The sequence below is a fragment of the Prionailurus bengalensis genome, chromosome C1 (assembly GCF_016509475.1).
Source record: "Prionailurus bengalensis isolate Pbe53 chromosome C1, Fcat_Pben_1.1_paternal_pri, whole genome shotgun sequence".
Classification (NCBI taxonomy): Eukaryota; Metazoa; Chordata; class Mammalia; order Carnivora; family Felidae; genus Prionailurus; species Prionailurus bengalensis.
In genome coordinates, this window is record NC_057345.1 from 80,075,975 (window position 1) to 80,098,362 (window position 22,388).

Here is a 22,388-nt window from a genome sequence, read left to right on the forward strand (position 1 = left end):
TAACTTAGCTTTCAGCTTTAAGCAATTTTTTGGTAGCATTACTGCTCTTTATTTTATGGCTTTTTAAACATTAAGTCCTTAAGTATTTGGAAAGTATTCACTATATTCTGATAGTTTATGAAAAAAAGATGCAAATATCAGCTTGGAAAATTGTAAAGCCTTAAAAAAATCATTTTTTGGGGTGCCTGGGTGGCGCAGTCGGTTAAGCGTCCGACTTCAGCCAGGTCACGATCTCGCGGTCTGTGAGTTCGAGCCCCGCGTCGGGCTCTGGGCTGATGGCTCAGAGCCTGGAGCCTGTTTCCTATTCTGTGTCTCCCTCTCTCTCTGCCCCTCGCCCGTTCATGCTCTGTCTCTCTCTGTCCCAAAAATAAATAAACGTTGAAAAAAAATTGAAAAAAAAATCATTTTTTACAGGTTATTCAAAAACAGAAATTAAAGGTACAGAAGTGAAACAAAAAAATAATCTTAAAATTCCATATCTACCTGATCCCCTTCACAACATGAAACTATAATCTTGCTTCTTCATTGAGAGGGGGGAGAGAAGAACACACAAAAAAGCTCCTCTGACACTTGCATAAATCAGCAACATTAGTTTTTTTTTTTTTAATCTTCAAAATAACCCTTCAAACAATCCATTTCTGTAAGTCTAGGGTTTAAAAAAAAAATGTGATATTAAAGTTCCCTCTTAGAATACCTTGACCAATTCACTGTTTAGGCTTACATTAAAATGAACATTTGTTTAAAAACTTAGGTTGTATGAAAAAAATGTACATTTCCAGGTTAAAAAAAAAAGTTAACTATATACATTCAATAACATATACAATTACTAAAAAGGCTATATAAGGCTTTAGGAAGCAATTCAGCTGATTTCACATTATAATTCTAATGATGAAATTATCCAACCAGTAAACTATAAAATCTTGTTTAGAATAGGAAGAGTCTAGTGTATTTACTTTGAATATGAAACCATATTTTTTTTTTGTCTAAGTTGAAAAAACTTCGGCAAAATTAGTTTTATATCTTAATTTTTATAAACCATGTATTAGGACACATGGTTTAAAAGTACTGATTGAGATATGAGATTTTTGAAGAAATTTTCAAACTATTTGGATGACAGACACAAATTTATAGAACTATGGAGACATATAGTATATATCAGAGGTCATGGCTTATTTATTTGCTATTTTCTGGTTCTTAAACTAATGAGGAATTATAATAAATAATCTACAGCCTCTTCTAGTTCTAAAGTTTGTATTATACCATTTTGTTTTTAAATAGCTAAGACTGCATCTCAAAAAAGTTGTCCAAAAAGACAATGTTGGCCCTGAATTAAAGATTTTTTTCACTCCTTTTCTGGCTTTTAGTACCTCCTAGCCAGTTATTAGTGGGAAGCAAATATTACCTATTTTACTCAACTGATTCTGAATGCTTATGCCCCCCCCCACTTCCCATAGCCCACAATGCCCAGTACATGGTAAACACTCAATACTTTTGAATATTCTTGAATGAGTAGCAAAATATTAAGGATGGACCAAGAATTAAAAAGAATCTGGAGATGATAACAGTTGCTTTTATAAAACCCCAAATAATAATTTCAAAGCTTCTAGTCTCCTTTTTCAGATTTGCTTTGGTTTGTCTTGGAAATCATTGCAAGGAAAATATGGCACAAGAATACAAGGTTAAATCATTATAGGTAAATACAAGCAAGGACACATAAAGTTTAAGTTTTCATTCATGTATTGAAGAAATGAATTTTATTTACACTACTGTGGATCCCAGCTACTCCAGTTACTCTGGATATAATCATTAATAACAGAAAAAATATCTTCCAGTATTTCAATCTTAACAATTGTAATTGCTTAGTTATACTATAGAATAAGAAGCCTTTAATTAATTTTTGGAAATAAAAAATATGTATATACATTACCCTGATGCCTAGGCCCAAAATATATGCAACAACAAATTTTCTTGATTTCTATTAGTCATAAAAATAAAGGAAAAATATATTGCAAGTATTTTCTTTATAGGCAATTTCAATTAGAAAATAATAGTTTAATGAAAACAATACAGTGGTTCAGGTAAGTGAACTGATATGGAGGCAGGAGAAGTATTCAAAACTTGATGGATAACATGTTGTCAAATATAACTTAAGAATAGCTGCCTCCATGACAGCATTTACAGGAAGTAACCAGATTTTTATACAGCTCAATTTTATCTTATATTCAAGGAAACTACAAGTCAGTAAGTAGGTTATGATCCTAAGTCATAGTTAGGAACCCCTTCTTTTAGCTTGTAAGATGTAGCCTTTTGATTTGATAATTCCTCTACTTTTAACAATGACTGAATACCGCAGTAGCCACAGGGGCACCCACTCGTGTGCTTGAATGTCAGGGATGCTTTCCTGAAGAGCTTCTTGGAAACTGGCTTCAGAAAGCAGTTCTTAAAACAAACAAACAACAAATAAAAACCCAAAGTGTTAAATTTGAAAATAACAACACTTTACCATGTAGGTAAGCATTTAGATACAACAAAAGAAACACTTCAAAGAAATATAAAATATGAAGAATATAAAATATGCTTTTCCTTAATGTATGCTATGAATCTGAACCAGAATATCAGAAAGAGCCAGGCAGTTCTTTAAGGTATCTACACCTGTACCCCGGCCTATTTAATTCATAACTTCTGATGAGTGGAGCCTGCATAGTTGTTTTGGTTTTTTTTGTTGTTGTTTTGTTTTGTTTTTGAAGATTTCCAGGCGATTCTAATGTAGAGCCAGTGAAAATACAGATAAGTTACATACAACGATGAAAAAGGAAAGTTATCAATAATCCTATCAACTGGAGACAGATCATTTCCATTGCCATGTATTTCCTTCCAACTTTTTTTCTGCATCTATTTTCCATATCTTAAAAATCATAACTGTAGTTATAACCTAATTTATTTTTTCAACTTATATTATGAATCTTTCCATGTAATTATTCTTTGGATGCATCACTTTTTTTTTTAATGTTTATTTTTGAGAAAGAGAGACACAGGTGAGTGGGAGAGGGGCAGACAAAGAGGAAGACACAGAATCCATGCTCTAGTCTCTGAGCTGTCAGCACAGAGCTGACGTAGGGCTCAAACCCACAAACTGTGAGATCATGACCTGAGCCGAAGTCAGACGTTTATCTGACTGAGCCACCCAGGCGCCCCGGAAGTATCACTTTTAATAATTACCCAGATACTACATTATCTAGATCTCATAATTTATACATTTCCTCATTGCTGACCAAAAAAAATTTAAATTTTTCCTAGTATTTTGCTAATAAAAATAATGCTATGCTGAACATCTTTAAAATGCATGCCTGGCTATGGAATAACAAAGCCAAAGTACAAGTACATTTTGAAAGCTTGATCTATAGGATACTCTGAGTTGCTTTCCAGATGGGCTGTACTTTACACTTCCACTAGCAGTTGATAATGTCAGAATGCCAATCTTATATTCTCTCGGGCACCAGTGATCATTTAAAAACTCTTTGGCATCTCTTTGATAAAGTAATTATTTTCTGATTCTACATTTACATCCTGCTCTGATGTACTACTCTCTTTCTCACTGCCTCTTCTCCAGCCACACTGGCCTTGAAATCCTCAAGCACATTCACACTTTTGAATCAGTTGATTACTCTTTCCTGAATCCTCTTCCTCCAGACTCCCACAGGTTCTCTCCCTTCTTGCAGGTCTCTGATTAATGTCACCTTAGCAGAGAGGCCTCCCTGACTACCCCATATAAAACAACAATCCCTAACCTGGGCACTCTTTTCTCCTTCAGTCAACTTTTCTCCATAGCATGTACCACCATTTATCACATTTAACATTTATCTTATGGTCTGTCTCCTCCCATCATGAGTGTTGGAATTTATATGACTTGGTCCTATATCCCTAGTATTCTGAACACTGCCTGACACATAATAGGTACTCAAATGTCTGTTGAATCAACCAATCAATGTGAAAAGTTTCTACTAGGGTCAGAACCAACCACACAGATAGGCATTAAGTGACCATCTAGACTGTATGATTTGGGAGCGCTAAAGGACCCACTTGCCCCAAAAGAACTTGCCCCAAAAGATATTTGAATAATGTCAATAGTAAACTCTCAGTAAATGTTTGCTATTATCATGTGCTATTATCAAGTGCTAGGCACTTTTCTGAGTACATGTATTAGCTCATTTAATCCACATGTTAACCCTATAAAATAGATATATTCTCCCCTTTTCCAGGGGGAAACCGAGGCAGGGAGGTTAGATAACTTGGCTATGCAGCCTAGTAAAGTGTAGCTTTCATAAATGGAAGGCAAATGTCTCTTTGGGAAAGTAACATGAACATGGATTTGCTTATCAGACCACCTGACAGAGAAGAGGATTCTGGAGGAAATGAGACATAAAGCAGATCAGACTTAATGGGAGTGAGGGGAGGGTGAAACAAATGAAAACGGGAAGGTTCTGAGTCAGGATCACCCACTTCACAGTTTCACCCTGACTGTAGTTGAACTGTTACCGCAACTTCTAGGGCAAAGAGTAATGGAAAATAAACACTTTCTGAAGAACAGGGTAATTTTAGAACAGAGGAAGGGCTTTCGAGGGGACTTAAAAACAAAACTCTATTTTAGATGACAAGTAGAGTTAAATGTTTTACAACTTGAGTGCTTAAAAAATAAAATGTGACACACATAATCAGAGAGCTATGCTATTATTCATCAACTTAACCACATACTTTTACATTAACCATGCGAGCTCTTTAGAATCAGTAAACACAATTAATCTTTTAAGAAAAGAATTGCTTCATTATAGATCAAAGTGAAGATTCACTAATGGTATATGCAGAATCAGCCTATAAATTCTAATCAAAGGGTTTAGAAGTAAAATTAGAAAGACATCCAAGTGTCAAGTTATGTCAGTAAAACAAAAAAATATCAAAAAAGGATTAAATCTCTCTTCTCATATATATATATGCAATTTATTTCACCATAACAACATGCATTAGCACATAATCCACATGCCAACATTTAGATAACATGGAAATAAAATACCAGACACCTTAGTCTTTTCCTATTTCCTTTCCTACTGGAAGAAGGAAAGAGTTTTTTTCAAGTGGAGCTAGAATGGGGTGCAGGCTCATCCATCATCTGTTGGTAACAATTACTGTTGGAAAAGCCCCCCTCCTCCTCACCCCCACCAAATAAATAGATAAGTGATATAATATCTACTAACATATGGAAAGTTGGAATTTAAAGTTGGGTTTATGTTTCAGAACAAATCAGCATAGAAATTCTTTGTTAGATTTTCAACTAAAATGACTTTTTAAAAAATGAATCTAATTACTTATGAAAGTAATTACTAAAGGGAGAGGCAGAAGTCATTATCTCCTGGTATCATTTAGATGAAAACTGACAAGAAAGTAAGGTTTTCAGGCTGAAATACCACAACGCTACCATCTCAAATCAAAAAGATAGTATAGCATAGGGAGGAAGGCTCCAAATTCAGCCAGGACCAAGTCCAAGTTTAAACTCTGTCCCATGCCAGCTGGGTGGCCTTGGCTACTTTCTTAATTCTGAGGCTTACCAATAAAATGTCTAGTTTCAGCTGTTGTGAGGAATACAGATCATCTCTCAAAGGCATTTAGCATGATACCTAGTATCTAATGAACAGTAACTATTAAAACTCCTCCTCTTCATACAAAACAGTGAAAAAATGAAAATGTGGCAGACTGCTAATAAATAGTGTAACATCTTAAGGGGGTATACATGAGCACACTAACTGAATCCAACCACCAGTATAAAGCCATCTTTTTAGACATGGAAGTAAAAGCTAAATATTTTTTCTCCAAGAATCACCTAGAAAATGTAATTTCTTCCAGTATTTATTAAACTAAAACCTCTATAAAAATGTCATAGGTACCTGGGTAGCTCAGTTGGATGAGCGTCCCACTCTTGATCTCAGCTCAGGTCTTGATCTCAGGGTCATGAGTTCAAGACCCACACTGGATCCACACTGGTGTGGAGCCTACTTTGGGGGGTAAAAAAGGCCAAATCTCTAGGGCGCCTGCGTGGCTCAGTTAGTTAAGTGTCCGACTCTTAATTTCAGTTCAGGTCATGATCTCAGGTTTGTAAAATAGAGCCCTGCATTGGGATCTGTGCTGAGCATGGAGCCTGCTTGGGATTCTCTATTCTTCACTCTCTGCCCATGTCCTGCTCACGCTCACTCTTTCCCTCTCTCTCTCAAAATAAATTAAAATTAAAAGAAATGTCTTAGGGATTTAAAACTTTCACATTTCTCACTTAGAACTATACCAAAAACACTGTTTCATTTTTTTCAGTGAAAAAATAAGAATGGAGCAGACTGCTAAATAAGTATAAAACATTCCCTTCCCAGTTTCCCTACTTATCCTGTAAAATGTTAATAAAAATAGTTCTACAGAAGGCAGAGAAGCCATTCTCAATAATCAAATGTTTCTGATCAACACAAAACATATGTCTTGATAGTAATGATTAATAAAATACCTAATCAATTACCTATCCTAAGATGCTTAAATTTTAAATTAAATTTTACCTGCCTCTCTTTCTAGATATTTATCCCCTTTAAGTGGCTGTTCAGTACAATTTTTGCTGTACCATACAAGATTTTATATGATACTATTTAAAATATCCTACAAGATCCTTAATATTTATAAACTTCAACAGACTGGATATTCAGGAAATGATCCCATTAATTTTTTTCCCATTGATATAAAGACAAAATAAAGCTTTCTGAAACTAAAATAAAGGCATATGTATTTTGAACTAACCATTAAGAGAAGTTCTAGGTAACATTTATCACTGTACAAAATTAAAAATTAAATTTTAACAAGTAGCTTCTTGTAAGATAAAACCTCATGATCAATCAAGAAATGAAAATCTCAGTCTTACCTTTTGGGTCATTATGAGTCAATAGCTGTATGTCAAATTGTTTAGCAAATGCAGTCAAATCAGGTGGCATCACACAGCAAGAGGCAAGATTAACTTGGTTACTATTTGGTTTTACCTAAAGAAAATCATGACATTGCCACTAAATTAAGTACTATAAAAAGTGGAAAGCAATAAAAGGACACAACTTTAGAAAATATGAAATATTGCATGTATAATGCTTACAGTTTATAAAATACTTTAAATGAATGTATTTATTAACATATGTTTTTCTAACTCATGTTAGTGGTAACAGGGAAAGGAAAGAACTCCAGGTGGTAGCCAATGTAGTGCTACACTACTAGAAACTCTCCCGCTAGTACCTGCAACCTAGTACACCTGTCTCAGAAATAAACATGATTCTAAGTGTGATGGTTCCAGCTAAAGAGGGAGTATGTCTTAAAGGTAAAAGATTAAAGAGGAGTGATACAAACATTTAATATTAAAGTATAAAATATGGTTATGGGGCACCCGGATGGCTTAGTTGGTTGGGCTTCCGACCAGCTCAGGTCATGATCTCACAGCTTGTGAGTTCGAGCCCTGCATCGGGCTCTGTGCTGACAGCTCAGAGCCTGGAGCTTGCCTCAGATTCTGTGTCTCCCTCTCTCTCTGCCCCTCCCCAACTTGTGCTCTGTCTCTCTCTCAAAAATAAATAAACGTTAAATAAAATTAAAATATGGTTATAAATCAGACACATTTTGAAAAAGAACTAGATAATTTCTAAGAGCTGCTCCGGTTAATTTATAGATACATTCCAGACCACCCAAGTCTCTCTAGCAGAATCTTGGCCACATTCTGGCTATCACCAAATCAAAGGGAGAAGGGGCAACATGTTCTCTAGGGTCTTCCTGTCCATAAGAAACTGAAAAATCTGAAAAGGAGAAGATTGGGGATGAAGTATAAAGAATAAAGAACAACACATAGAGTAAAGGTAAAATACTAGTTAGTAAGCAACTTCCCTAATAGTTTTGTACATTATTAGGCCAGATAGTTGTGATTAATTTATGACACCTACTCTGTATCAAATTCTATGAACCTAAAGTCTTTTTTATCTTTAAGTAACAGCAAAATATTTGTATATATGATATTCCCTTACTTAAGAAATCAGAACCACAATGTAATCTTATCTAAAGAAAAATGTAATAATTTTATCATAAAAGTAAAACTGAAGGAAACAGCCTTAATTCATTTTGGCTATAAGTGCTTCAGGACACATTTTCCAGTGTTTTTGTCACTCATTTTTTTTTAAGTGTATTTATTTTGAGAGAGTGAGAGTGCAAGTGCATGCATGGGGGAGGGGGAGAGAGAGGGAGGGAGGGAGGGAGGGAGGGAGAGGGAGAGGGAGAGGGAGAGGGAGAGAGAGAGAGAGAGAGAGAGAGAGAGAGAGAGAGAATCCTAAGCAGGCTCCATGCTGTCAGCATGAAGCCCAACATGGGGCTTGATCTCACAAACTGTAGGATCATGACCTGAGCTGAAATCAAGAGTTGGACACTTAACCGATTGAGTCACCCAGGCACCCCAATATGTCACTTCTTTGAAATCCAATTAATAATTAAGCTCAATTAGGCACATATTTGAGACCAAAAAATCCAATGTTTTAGATAAATCTTGCCTCAAAACTCCCACATTTGGAATAGCAAATCAACAGTGACTGTCCACTATTGTGTATGATGCTAAACAGTATGTAGCAAAGACTATAACAGCTGGGCTCCTCCCAGAGTACTTGTGATCTAGCTGTGCTTTACCTGTGCCCACTGATACAGCTGTTCCAACTGTGTTTTGTCTAGATCAGAGGTACCTATTGCAACAATCTTTTTGCTCTGAACTAAGTTTTCTAATTCCTCCCAGTAAGGCTGCAAATGCTCCAAGGAAAGATTAACTCCATCTTCAATAGGAGGTGAAGCAATGATCACAGAATCCAGCTGTGCAACTCCAAGGACTGAACAGGCTGATGTGAAGGAAAACACGAAAAGGATAAATATTTGTTACATAATAAAAACAAGTATTTCTAATGTCCTTCAAGTATCCCACTAAATTCTGTCCATATGGTTCACTAGTTTTCTAATATAGCAGATTATTTCACTCAGTTTCATAATCATTTACAACATTTCCATCTCTTAAAAAAGTATAAGCCCCTGTTCATCTATTGGGTCTGTGTGGCAGACAAGTCAGTTTCTTTGACCTGCCTCCTTCCTAGGGACTCACAGTTATTATAGTCCTTCTGGAGAACAGGCCTTCATCTTGTTTCTAAGACAATTTTTTGGTAGCTTCCTTATCTTCATAAAATTTTCTTCTCCAGTTCTACTAGTATCTTATATAGATGACTATAAGAATTCTGACCTCATATTCTGTAATTGGTAGTCATGGCAAAGAATAGTCTTGAGACTCTGAAAAACTAAATTTATGGTTCTAATCTATATTTATAGAGGTAATTTAATTTCTTTTTAAAAATTTTTTTAAGATGTTTATTTATTTTTGAAGGAAAGAGAGACAGAGTGTGAGTGGGGGAGGGCCACAGAGAGAGGGAGACAAGGAATCTGAAACAGGCTCCATGTTCTGCACTGTCAGCACAGAGCCCAATGTGGGGCTCAATCTCACGAACTGTGAGATCATGACCTGAGCTGAAGTCAGACACTTAACCGACTGAGTCACCCAGGCACCCCAATAGAGGTAATTTCTATAAAAATAATTTAAAGAGTTTACTTTAAATGATTCTTTTTTCATTCCACAGTTATATTATAGAGCTAATTACTTAAGCATCCAACCTCTATACTGTAAGAACATTTTAGAAGAAAAAATATTGAATAATTGTAATATCACAATAATCTAACCAAGAGCCAAAGATGAAAATGCTTGTTTTGTTGTGGTGGTGGTTGTGGTATTTCATTATAGTACTAAAAGGGCTAAGAATAGGATTAAGAATTTCTATCTCCAAACATATAGTCAATATTTGATTATATCTTTTACATTCTTCTTATATATCAAAATATGAACCTACAAATGCTTATATGATCTGACATAAGCCTTAAGAAATTAGGCGAGAACCTTAAAGAGTAAAATTGGAATGAGCTCATTTTCTTTTTTTCTGGACCTGAACACAAGACCTAACTAATACACCTATACTAATTTAAAGATCATTATGAAGGTAAAAAGTTAAATTTTTGCTTACCCATGTCAACTGCATTTCTAGTTGATGATGAAGAGTTTGATCCTACAATGAACAGTTTTGCTGGGTAACAAAAGAAAACAAAACTGATTACTACATTTGGGTAACTTTTACTACACAGTATTAACATTGCCAACGATATTAAGATGACAGAGAATCCTGTATGAATTATCTTTCCTTTCCTAGTCACATAATTTTATAGTTTCCATTTTAAGACATGAAAGTACATTTCCATTGTAATTTTTAACTTATATGTCAGTTGCCAAAAAAATACCCATTTGTCAAAACAAAAAAGCAAATATTAATTTTCCATCTGTTAGAAGGCAGGTCAGATAAATATACAAACTTAAATTACTCAAAATGTATATTTTTATGTATTAAATATTAATGGAGCATATTACTTTCTTCAATAAACTAAAATCAATGCAAAGACTAAATTAAAATTACTTATAATGAGAAGAAAAATGAAAAGAATACCACAACCTCACCTTTCTAATACAATCATTCTAAGTTTTAGACATTACCTTTCAGTTACTGGTCATATGAAGCAGGGTATAGCATTTATTCCTATCTATTTAGTTTACCTTTACATAATTTTTTTTACATCTTTATCAAGTATTTAGTTCCCTTAAAGTTTTTTTTAAAATCATAATATATTCACTCTAGAAATGAGAAGAACCTATAAGAATACAAAGACCAAAAAAAAAAAAAAAAAGCCAATTGTCTCATCACTGAAAGCAGTCACTGTTTAGGTTTCTGTATACTCTCTATTTTTAATGAATAATTTTACATACTCATTTTTAATGGCTGAACATTATTCTGTAATTTTGATAGGGTATAACTTACTAAATAATTTCCTACTTTTTGAACACTTACATTAGTACCAGTTTTTTGTTATCACATACAATGTTAAAGAAACATCTTGGTAACTTTGTTCAACTTTATGCTGAAGCATTTCCCAAGGACAAATTGTCAGAAATGTGTTTATGAGTCAAAGGGTGTGAGCTTTTTTGTGAGTCTTCTTATATTTTATTTACCTCCTACTGTTATATAAAAGATTTGGGGGTGCCTGGGTGGCTCAGTCGGTTAAGTGTCTGACTCTTGACTTTGGCTCAGGTCATGATCTCACGGTTCATGAGTTAAAGTCCTGCATCAGGCTCTCTGCTGTCAGCGCAGAGCCCGCTTCAGATCCTGTCTCCCTCTCTCTCTCTGCCTTCCCCTGCTTGCGCTTGCACTCTCTCTCAGAAATAAACATTTGAAAAAAAACAGAACTTCTCTCCTAACAGTATAGAACACTATCAAATGTAAGTTTTTTGCTAATTTAATAGGTACAATATACACCTAATGTGGTTTCAGGACCACATTAATTGGCATTTCTTTGGTTACCAGGAAAGCAGAGTAGTTTTCTGTAAGACTGAGGCTTTGGCTTGATTTAAATTCAAATTTATTTGTATAGATTTACCTCATGTAAATTCAGTATTCAAAATCTAAATTTACTCAATAGACAAATAGGTGGAGTAGTGGGAGAGCAAGAAGAGAGAAAATCAGAAAAGGGAATGGAGAAAAAAAAACAGGGCTAATGAAGTATTTGTATGTAAATTGCCTGGTATTCAACAAATACAACAAATTTACCTTGTACATTTCTTGTTTGTCCCTTCCTTTCTACTGCTAATATTCCTAAAGCATTGCTTTCCTCATGCAGCTTCTCTGTTTAAAAGTCATCACCACTCTCTACCAGGTGAGAGTCAATCTTCACCACTTTGGTCCAACCATAGCTGCCATAGTTATGCTCCATGAAAACCCTCCCCACCACTATCTCTGTGGTCATGAATCTGGGCTATTTGAAATGGTCTCCTTTCTCTGAAAAAGGAGGTATTTTTAGATACGTAGGGAAAGGGAAGCTCTTCAAATAGGGAAAAATTTGATACTTATCAAAAATCTCAAGCCCTCTAGGAACTGAGGACAACCTGTACAAGCTCCAAGATGGATCTAAACCATGAAGAACTGCAATCAACCACAGAGAAAAGGTTGCTTTTACCTCCTTTATCCAACACAAATAGCAATGTGTTGTAAAAGAAATGGGTTTTAGAGTCAGGCATACCTGGATGGATTCCTGGTTCAACCACATACTGGTTACATGACAACTTCTAAGTTATTTAACGTCACTTGTGCAATGGGGACAATAGACCTACCTTGTAGAATTGTTTTGAGAATCATGTGAGGAAATATAACCAAATTGTTATATTGCTAACTCAATATAACTCAACAAATGGTAGTTATTGAGTCAAAAGACAATGCCCTATCTCATCTTACATGTCCATCCTAATAACAGCCACAACACAACCACAAATGGTAATAAATAACAACTATCTAGCTAGCACTTAACTGTTTTGCCAAGCACTATGTTAAGTGCTTTTGTTATTTCACCTAATTTACAAAGAAGCCTGTGAAAGAGATGCATCCCTGTTTTATAAATGAGAAAACCGAGGCTCAGAGAGGTTAAGTAACTAGTTAGCCCAAGATTACACCAGTCAGTAATCTGTATATGAAGGAATTCCAATCTAGCCAAGGTCAAGCTTTTAATAACTGTGCTATGCTGACTGTAAACTGAGGGCAAAAACAGCACATCTCTATTTTTTCATTCCTTGAGCTTAGCATGGTCTCTGGAAAACAGTCACTCAATACATTTGTTGAATGAGTTTAACATGTATTTTACTTCTCTTCATGCAACTTGTTGCCAGACTTCTGTTTACGCTTTCAGATGACTTCAGCCATCGCTCAGCAGTGTTCCACCAGGAAGAGAAGGCTTATGCTCGCTTCAGGTAGACACTGCTCTTAAGCCTTCCCTTTCTTCTTTCCATTCCCTCCACCTTAATCTTCCTACTGCTCTGAAGTCCCAACATATAAATTAATGAGACCACCATGAAGAAGAGCAAGGTGAAGTTCTATTCTGACTCTGCTTAAGTAGCCAAAACTGACCTCCTATAACTTCCACTTGGAGTTTACATCAAGATTATGTTTAAAAAGAATCTCTGTATTTCTCACACTTAGTGACTGAGTCTCTCATTACCAGAGGGAAAGAAAGGTTTATTCCCATGCCTGACAAAATCTATCACTTCCACTGTATTACAAAATAAATTGTAAAGGCCGGACTTTACCAGAAACTTTCATTTCTTCTCTTTCATCAGGATTTATCTTTTCTACTGCATGAGATACAGTACATTCCAAGACATCTGGAAACTCCTATAATAAACACACAATGTTTACAATAAATATAAAATTAATGTTTCTGATTAGCTATGTTTTCTATTGTCCATAGTGCCCTTTAGAAGCAGAGAGCCCATAAGATTAACTGGGTTCTTTACTGAATGTCTGGATGAACTTCATAAGGTTTGCGAAACCCTGAAACAAAGGTAAAATGCTGTGTGTGTGTGTCCATTTACTGGGAAAAATTATCTCATTTTGAGCAGGTACTCAGAGGAATGCATGATAAAAAACAAAAACAAAACAAATAGTGGTGGCGGTGGGGAAACATGTGAGGAGTTAGAACTACTAGCACAGTACATAATTTTAGTTAAAAAAGAAACCAATGAAAAATGATAAATATTCATCTATTCAGGATAATGACATGTTAAAAACTTCTTATATTAATCACAAACACTTTAAAACAAGTTTTTTTTTTCCTGAATGCAATAAAAAAAGTAAAGGCCATTCTAATGCATTATAATGAATAAATTATGAGGAAAATGATAAAATGTTAGTACATATAAATCAGAAATATATTAACCCACATTTACAAAGTAAATAGTGAGGGCTTCCTCACAGTTCTTGAGCATATTACAATGCCTAGCACACATCAAGGGCTTACAGTAAGTGTTTATCAGTCATGCATAGAGGCAAATGGTCATTTCAGAGAAACACAGACTGATCAAAGACATTAATCAACATCTGCCTAGCAGCTAGAGAGTTTAAACTTGCAGAATGCCCAGGGAAACAAGCATTTCCAGCACATGTCCTCTTTCATAGTTTTAAAGTAGTCTATGTAATTTGTTATGAGCTTTTGGCTGAATTGGATTCCAAAGACTGGCTTGCAACCACTCTGGTTTATATATTAATATTTATGATAATAGTCATATATTGGTATTTAATGTGACACCCAGTGTTTCACTTGAAACTGACATTAAAAAAATTATATTGAGAGTTATGATGCTCTACCAAAGCAATCTAGCAACCAAAATTGCTCAACAGTCATTCCTTTACTAGACCAAATATAAACTGGAACAAAATACATTGTGAAGATACCGTGCTGGGAATTAAGCACCGAGAATCCTGATTATCTTGTCTAGTTGAAGATTTGGTGACACATCCTGGATTTTCTGTTTTATGCTTAAGCATACTGGGTCAGGCAGCCAGCCATCTCAGCAAATCAGCTACAGGGAGTTTTATGCTAATTGCCTATTTGACTTCCCTATCACAACTGGGGAATTAATTCCCTGCTTACTGCATTTCCCTTTTGACCCACATGATTTCTTCATTCACATTTTACTCACCCTGACCAAATCAGGGCTGATTTGGGAACTCCACTCATTCAAGGTCTTTTGGATACAATCTCGAAGCTGTAAAAGGAATGCGTTTTGAAACTGTTAATCAAACTCTATATATTTTTCCGTACTTCTACAATAAGAATGTATTTGTTTGATCAGTGGAAAAAAGATGTCAATAGGAAAAATCATAAAAACCAAAATTTTAGTTTTACAAGTTTTTTGTTTTCTTCAACAAAAACGTATTTAAATGTTTTTATCTTAATCTTCAAATGATGATAAACAGTACTTATTTTAAAAGTATTTTTGTACTAATGAAAGTTTAAGTAAACTTTTGAGACATAAAAGTATTCCCAAAGAAACAAAAAGAAACAGGGGTTCAAGTTCAGGGAGGCTGACTAAAATTATTATTAATCACTATGAGATATTCCTCAAAGACAAACAAATGATTCTCTAAGTGTGGCCAGAGGAACCCCTACATTATTCACCTGTGGTATTCATTAAAAATTACAGTACCTGAGCCCCATCTTAGACCTGCTGAATCACTCTAAGGGCAGTGGAAATTGCATTTTAACAAGTATCCTATGTAATCAACATATAAAGTTTGAGAACTACCATAGTCATATCTTTTTTTTCTTTCTTTTTTTTTTTTTAACTATTTAAAAAAAAAATTTTTTTAACATTTATTTCTGGAGAGAGAGAGAGAGAGAGAGAGAGAGACAGAGCATGAGCAGGGGAGGGGCAGAGAGAGAGAGAATCTGAAGCGGGATCCAGGCTGTCAGCACAGAGCCCAACACAGGGCTCGAACTCACGAATCCACGAGATCATGACCTGAGCCGAAGTTGGTGGCTTAACTGACTGAGCCACCCAGGTACCCTGCACTGTAGTCATATCTTAACACAAGTCAACTTGCATAATGTCAGCCCACACGTCATTTCCTAACACTTAGGTATACCTCCAACCTGCCTTCAATATATTCTTGTACAAACAAAAATTTGTTTATGCTGACATTATGTATGTTGTAAATCCATTAAAATGCTCATTCATCTTTCATGCTTTATGTCAATGTATTTCAAACTTGTCTAATAGTGGTCCAGAGTAAGACGTACATACATTCACATAGAGAGTGACTACCTACATACACAGAACAAAATGTTGACAAAACAAATAGTTTGCTACATGCCAGGCATTCTGATGGCTTCTATTAATTAGAAAAAAAAAATGCTGTTCTATGACTCAGCAAATTGATTTAGGACCACTAATGGGCAACACTAGCAATTTGAAATCACTTATAAACATCCAAGGACACAGTGCTTTGCATTCTGTGGGCAATCAATGAGAAAATAAATGAGTAACTGGGAGCAAGTTCCTGAACTGCAAAAGCACTTTCCAAATAGCAATAACACAGACTCAGCTTCTGAACTATCTATGACTGCTTATGATAAAAACGGACACAAGCCCTTTACTGCTTTTATCTTAGTACAGATAATTACAAGAAACTGGTCTATCAATTTAAGAGCTCAGAGTCATCTAGATTAAGCTTCATAATCTACAACAAAACTATATGTGCTATCCACAATAACCCATACGAATTCAATCTACAAGGTCTGTATCTTCATAGAAAATATATAATCCAATTTAAAATAGTAAATAAAATTAGTTGATAATCATTCCAGAGAGAATTACAAGTCAATATTCTTTTCAAAATTAGTAAAAGTTGAGGCGGCAGGTTAAGAATTCTATCAAGTATGGTTTGGCTCATATCATGAGAGAATTTTAAGAAAACTTCCTCTGGAAGGATGGCTTATTTGCATACTTAAGGCTCTCCTGATGAATTCTCCAATTCAGGAAGGAAGTATATTTTCAGAGTATTCACCCCTTCTTGAAACCATTTCTTTAATAATCTTGGATTCTGCAAAATGTCAGAACAGACCCAATGTTACAATAATATGAGAAATTCATTGACTATATCACTAACCTAGTGATTTCTAATCTTTTATATGTTATGTATATTGACCCAACATTAACCTTATACTTTTTTATGCTCTGCTCTCTTCATTCTTATCATATACACATATGATCACTGAAGAGAAGTATCATCATAATGTCATGTATCATCAGATCTCATGTTGTTTAAGAGTTGTAAATATACTTACTATGTGAGTCCTCTGGCCAAATACTCTTACAACAAAGAACTAAGCAAAACAGTCCTATAATGGCTCATTTAAAAAACAAGATTTGACTGGGCGCCTGGGTGGCGCAGTCGGTTAAGCGTCTGACTTCAGCCAGGTCACGATCTCACGGTCCGTGAGTTCGAGCCCCGCGTCAGGCTCTGGGCTGATGGCTCAGAGCCTGGAGCCTGTTTCCGATTCTGTGTCTCCCTCTCTCTCCGCCCCTCCCCTGTTCATGCTCTGTCTCTCTCTGTCCCAAAAATAAATAAAAACGTTGAAAAATAAAATTAAAATACAGACCATCTTTAAAAAAAACAAAAACAAGATTTGACTTCATAAAATTCTAGTGAAAAAAAATTTTTTTAAAGATCATAGAATTGACAAAACACATTAGAGGGGCACCTGGGTGGCTCAGTCAGTTGAGTGGCCAACTTTGGCTCATGGTCACGATCTCACTGTTCATGGTTTCTTGAGCCCTGCATCTGCACTGACAGCTCAGAGCCTGGAGTCTGCTTTGGATTCTGTATCTCCCTCTCTCTCTGCCCCTCCCCTGCTTGTTTCTCTCTTTCTCTCTCTCTCTCTCTCTCTCAAAACTGGATAAACATTAAAAAGAAAGAAAAGAAAGACATTAGAACTAGAAGAGACCTTTTTAGGAAACTTGAACTCTCTACTCAATGTGTAAATTTTCTTAATAATGAGTGATTTATTCAGTTTCTTTATTCTAGGAGGTTAAACTGTTTCAAGTAGCATATCCTAATTTGGAGCTTTGGGTGATACAAAGTTCCTTTTTACATGGAAACAAAACATGCCTCTCCTAACTAAACTGTCATATTTTCCCTACAATATGCTGCCATATCTTCAAGTTTTCCTCAAATGTTTTCTCGCTTATTTTGTCCCTCTTATGCAGCAACCCAAAATAAAACACCCAAACCAGAATTAGTCCTTTGAACAATGTTTTTCAAATTGTGGAGTATGACTTGTTACATTAAGAAATAAAAAGTGTAGGGACACCTCGGGGGCTCAGTCAGTTAAGCTTCCTACTCTTGATTTCAGCTCCTCTGCACTGACAGTGAGGAGCCTATTTGGGATCCTCTCTCTCTCCCCCCCCTCCCCCCCCCCCCCCACACTCTCTCTCTCTCTCAAAATAAATAAATAAACAAAACAAAACAAAACAAAACAAAATAAAATAAAATAAAATAAAATTAGTGTAGGGGCACCTGGGTGGCTCAGTCAGTTAAGTATCTGACTTCAGCTCAGGTCATGATCTCACAGTCCCCGATTCCAGCCCTGAGTCAGAGCCTGCTTGGGATTCTCTCTCCCTCTCTCTCTGCCCCTCCCACACTTGTGCTTCCTTTCTCTTTCAAAAATAAACAAACTTAAAAAAAAAAAAAGAAATAAAGAGTGTGGTATGTGACCTGTTACATTAAAAAATAAGAAAAAAAATCAGAATACACAGTATATACTAAAGGTTAATATCTTCATAAAACCTTTGAGATTTTTTGTTTTACTTAAGTATAATTTACATAAATAAAATTCACTCATTTTAAGTGCACAACTCAATGAGTTTTAGAGAATTTGTGCAGAGTTTTACAGACTTGTGCAGCATCACCACAATCCAATTTTAGAACATCTCCATGTGCCTAGTAGGAGTCACTACCCATTCCTACCCCCAGCCCCAGGCAACCGCGCATCCTACTTTCTGTCCTTATGGACTATGAACGCGACTGCAAGGTAAAATTTCTTCCTGGGCTTGCAGTCAAAAAACTCTGAAGGCCACTACTTTAGAGGGTGTTGCAGTGAAACGAGAGAGCAAAAGTTTCACCCAATATTGTTAATATACATGGAAAATGGTGCATTGAACCAACAGCGCTGAGAGGAAATTAAGGGACTAGAAATACAGGAATATTTACTTGGGGGAGAAATAGTCTAAGTGGGGCGGTTTAAACAGAAAAAGGTATACACACTGAGGTGGATGGAATCCGGTCACAGAATATGGTGCGGACTTTGATTCCTATTAAAGTTACAGCCCAGAGCTCTCACTCTGATGGGTGCTCGCTCTCAACGCCAGGCCTGGCCACAGGCCCAGAGCGGACGCGGATGCCCTGTGCTCCTGCACCGATTACCAGCATCTCCCATAAAAGAGCAAAAGCTGCCTAGGACTACAGCTGATAGCGTCATAAGGTGGCATAGGGCACTTTCCCTTTTAATCAAGCTTTGTTTTAGCTTTCTGACGCAATCAGGTGAAAATAATGACGAGATAAACGCCTGCGTGGCGAACATTTTCCTGTATTCTTTTCATCCTCACAGCGGGTTGATGAGCTTCAAAGTTGTGGAGACAGACTGAGGGAAGGGAACTTTCTCACAGTCACACAGCTCCTGAACGAAAAGGTGCGTTTCATTTAGTCATCACCCCTCGATACTCGGATCGTCCCACACCACCGACATGCCTCCGCAACGGGCTGTGCACACGGACTCCCCACGCAGGGATGACCAGCCCCGAACCCGTAACACGTGTGTAATTCCAGACTGATCTCTGCCACTTCAAACTAGCGATTAGTCTTCGGGGAAATAAACTAAGGGAGATTCACCTTGGGCGAGAAGAATCTGTACCTTATTCCAAAGCCGAACCTGAAGCGTTTAGTCACCTGCCTTACTGTAATAGAGAAACTCCTGTCAGCCTCCGAGCTAAGTGGATTATTTACTGCTACCCTCACCTGAATCCCGGAAAAGCGAGCCTCTACACCGTCTTCACCTGGCCGCGGGGTGGGGAGGGGGGGAAGGGGCCGGGGGGCTGGGAGAGCGAGGTACTGGCTCTCTCTGCACCCACCCCGCCCATCCCACCCCCGCGAGGAAGAGGGGGCCGGTACGTTCGAGAGCTCGGCTGTCGCCCGGAAGCTTGACAGAGGCGTCCCCCGGGGTGAAGTTGCACCTGCCAAGTGTTTTAAGACGCGCGGCCGCGGGGCAGCAGGTTTGGAGGCGACGTCCTAACCCCAGCGGCCTCACCCGGCGCCCTCCGCCGCGCCCCGAGCCTGGCCGCCCGCCCTCCCCTCGGGCGCTGCCTCCCTCTCGGAGCCGCCCGGCCGGCGGCCTGCCCCGGGAGCTCCGCGTCTCTCACCTCCTCGCTGTGCGTGGACGGGCATTTCTTCCGCAGGCGGCCCCAGTTCAGCAGGTTCCCCGTCTGCAGGTGCAGGGTGCGGGCCCGCGCCAGCAGCGCCCCGGCCAAGCGGCTGTCGGTGCCCATGGCAGCGGCCGACCGAAGGGGCCAGGAGGCGACGGGGTCGCAGGCGAGGAAGGAGGCCGCCCCGCAGGACGCGGTGCCCGAGGCGGGAGAGCCGAGCGCGAGGCTGCCGGCCCCACGCGGCGGGACCTCGGCCTGCGCTCGGGAACGAGGGAGGCCGGACGGTGGCGGAGCGGCGGCCCGGGAGGGACGCGCTGGCGGCTGCGGCTGCTGCTACTGCGGCTGCCGCCTCAGAGTTGACTCCCAACCGAAGGGACCGTTTCCTGGAAGACAATGACTAAGCAGAAATCGCGGCTGAGAAAGTGCTTGGTAACCGTTACCCGTCCCGCGGCGGGGCCGGGCGGGGCGGGGCGGCGAGAAGGCTGCGGGACGCCTGCCCGCGGGTGACTGGCCCTTGGCCTGTGGCGGGCGTGGCGCCGGGCGGGCGCGCGGCGCAGAGAGCGCTGGGCGCGCGGGGCGCGCGCGGCGGGGCGGGGCGGGGAGGGACCCGGCGCTCGGCAGGGCTCCCCCTGCCGGTCAGAGGACGGAGCGCCGGCCCGTGCCCCCTCCACCTAGCGTCACCAGCCGCGCTCGCGGTTTCGCCTCCCAGCCAATGGGCGGTCGCGCTGGTGATTTCCTTGCATACCTCTTTAAAAAGACAGTGAAAGCATCTACCATGGCTTTGAAACACTAGGTTTTAGTTCCCAAAAGCAGGTGTTAAGGCAAAGTTCCCCTTCTTTGCTTTTCTACCCTTTTAGTTCATTTTCTTTCTTAAGGCCTTTTCCCCCAAACTGCGGGTGTTTCTTCATGTTCTTTAAGGTCTCTTGATTTGCACTATTTGCTGGACAGTGTGTGAAGTCAAAGAGTAAAACTTAATCTTTGTTTTTGAGAAGCTAATACTCTAGTTCTAAAGATAAGGCCTAAGTATACGAAAGGGTAGCGTAGGACAGTTTCCTGATGAGTTCAGATTAAAGAGAACACTTCGACCGGTGAGATCAGGGAAGATTTTGTGATTCTTTACTACTAAGCTTCATATGTAGTAGACTTGGTATGAACCTCAAATTGAACATTTATTGAACTTTCCTCAAGAAACATTTACCCTCGTTAAGAGCAATTAGATATATTAAAAAGCAAAATTCTATTATAAAAGATAAATTCCGGTTGGTAAAAATTCAGGGGGAGGTGGAGAGAAGCTGGTAGCAGGAGGTAAGAGATTGAGTCTGATTTTGAGTAAATATTTGTTGGCTGAATGAAAGTAAGAATTCATTGAAAAGGGTAATGCCAGAAGCAGGAGCAAGCATGGAGTATTTTAATTAATGTAAACATTTGGTTCTTTAAAACAATTTTTTTTTATTATTTATTTTTTGAGAGACAGAGCAGGAGTGGGAGAAGGGCAGAGAGAGAGAGAGAGAGAGAGAGAGAGAGACACACACACACACACAAAGAATCCGAAGCAGGCTCCAAGCTCTGAGCTGCAGCACAGAGCCCGCCCTGGGGCTGGAACCCAGGAACCCTGAGATCAGGACTTGAGCCCAAGTCTAATTCTTAACCATCTGAGCCCCTGTAAACATTTGATTCTTGTGTTAATTTGCTGTGGCATTGTTTCTTGACTTCTTGTATATTCTCTAATATCATGCAAATAATTCTTGATTAAAACTTAGAGGTTATACCTCCTAAACTATTAGATCCGCTTTCTTGCTAGGAATTTATACAGCATACTGGTCACAGATGTAAACCTGTTATGCCTTGCAAACCTGATTTTACCAGGTACTGGCTATTTTAACTCAGTCTCTCTCTTTCACTTTCTCCATTCTGGGCAGATGATAGTTTAAGCCATATGAAATTGCTGATAATTGACCATTTTTGACCTACAGAAATGGTTCCATAGTTCACCTGACATAGTATCTACCCCATTGAGCAGGTGTGAGGAATTAGAGAACTTACAGTCCTTAGTGTAGTACTTGCCTCATTGTAAAGGTTCAGTAAGTGAGAGCCCCTATCATTAACACCTCCACTCTTTTCCCCTTACAGTCCAGTTTTCACAACATTGGCAAATTCATAAAATGAATTCATAGCAGCATTGTGTTATGTTTTTAAAATTTATGTTATGTAAACTCATTTACTCTTCACAGCAAGTCAGATAAACTTACTGAAAATCTCACTACTAAAAGGAATTGGGGCCCCAGTCAAAACCCAGACCCCTTATCTTCAAATTCCTTACTCTTCCATGTTACAATTTACTTTTGACACAAAAAGTGTATTTATTGATGTGATTTTAATTCTTGAGTGTGTGCACGAATGCTTTATATGCTTT

General features: G+C 38.2%; 1 protein-coding gene across 2 annotated transcripts; it reads right to left on the minus strand.

The window, feature by feature from the left end:
• Positions 1–405: 405 nt before the first annotated feature.
• On the minus strand, positions 406–20,529 carry GCLM (glutamate-cysteine ligase modifier subunit). Of its 2 annotated transcripts, none has more exons than XM_043575608.1 (7): positions 19,973–20,529; positions 14,696–14,761; positions 13,304–13,388; positions 10,149–10,208; positions 8,725–8,927; positions 6,944–7,058; positions 406–646 (listed from the first exon to the last, which is right to left on the minus strand). In XM_043575608.1, exons 1-7 carry the CDS (start codon positions 20,096–20,098, stop codon positions 624–626), a joined length of 678 nt encoding a protein of 225 aa, XP_043431543.1. In that variant the 5' UTR covers positions 20,099–20,529; the 3' UTR covers positions 406–623. The 2 variants fall into 2 exon arrangements, with proteins under 2 accessions (XP_043431543.1, XP_043431542.1); XM_043575607.1 differs by lacking the exon at positions 406–646 and adding an exon at positions 1,720–2,439 and having other exon boundaries at positions 19,973–20,527.
• Between the last annotated feature and the right edge of the window lie 1,859 nt (positions 20,530–22,388).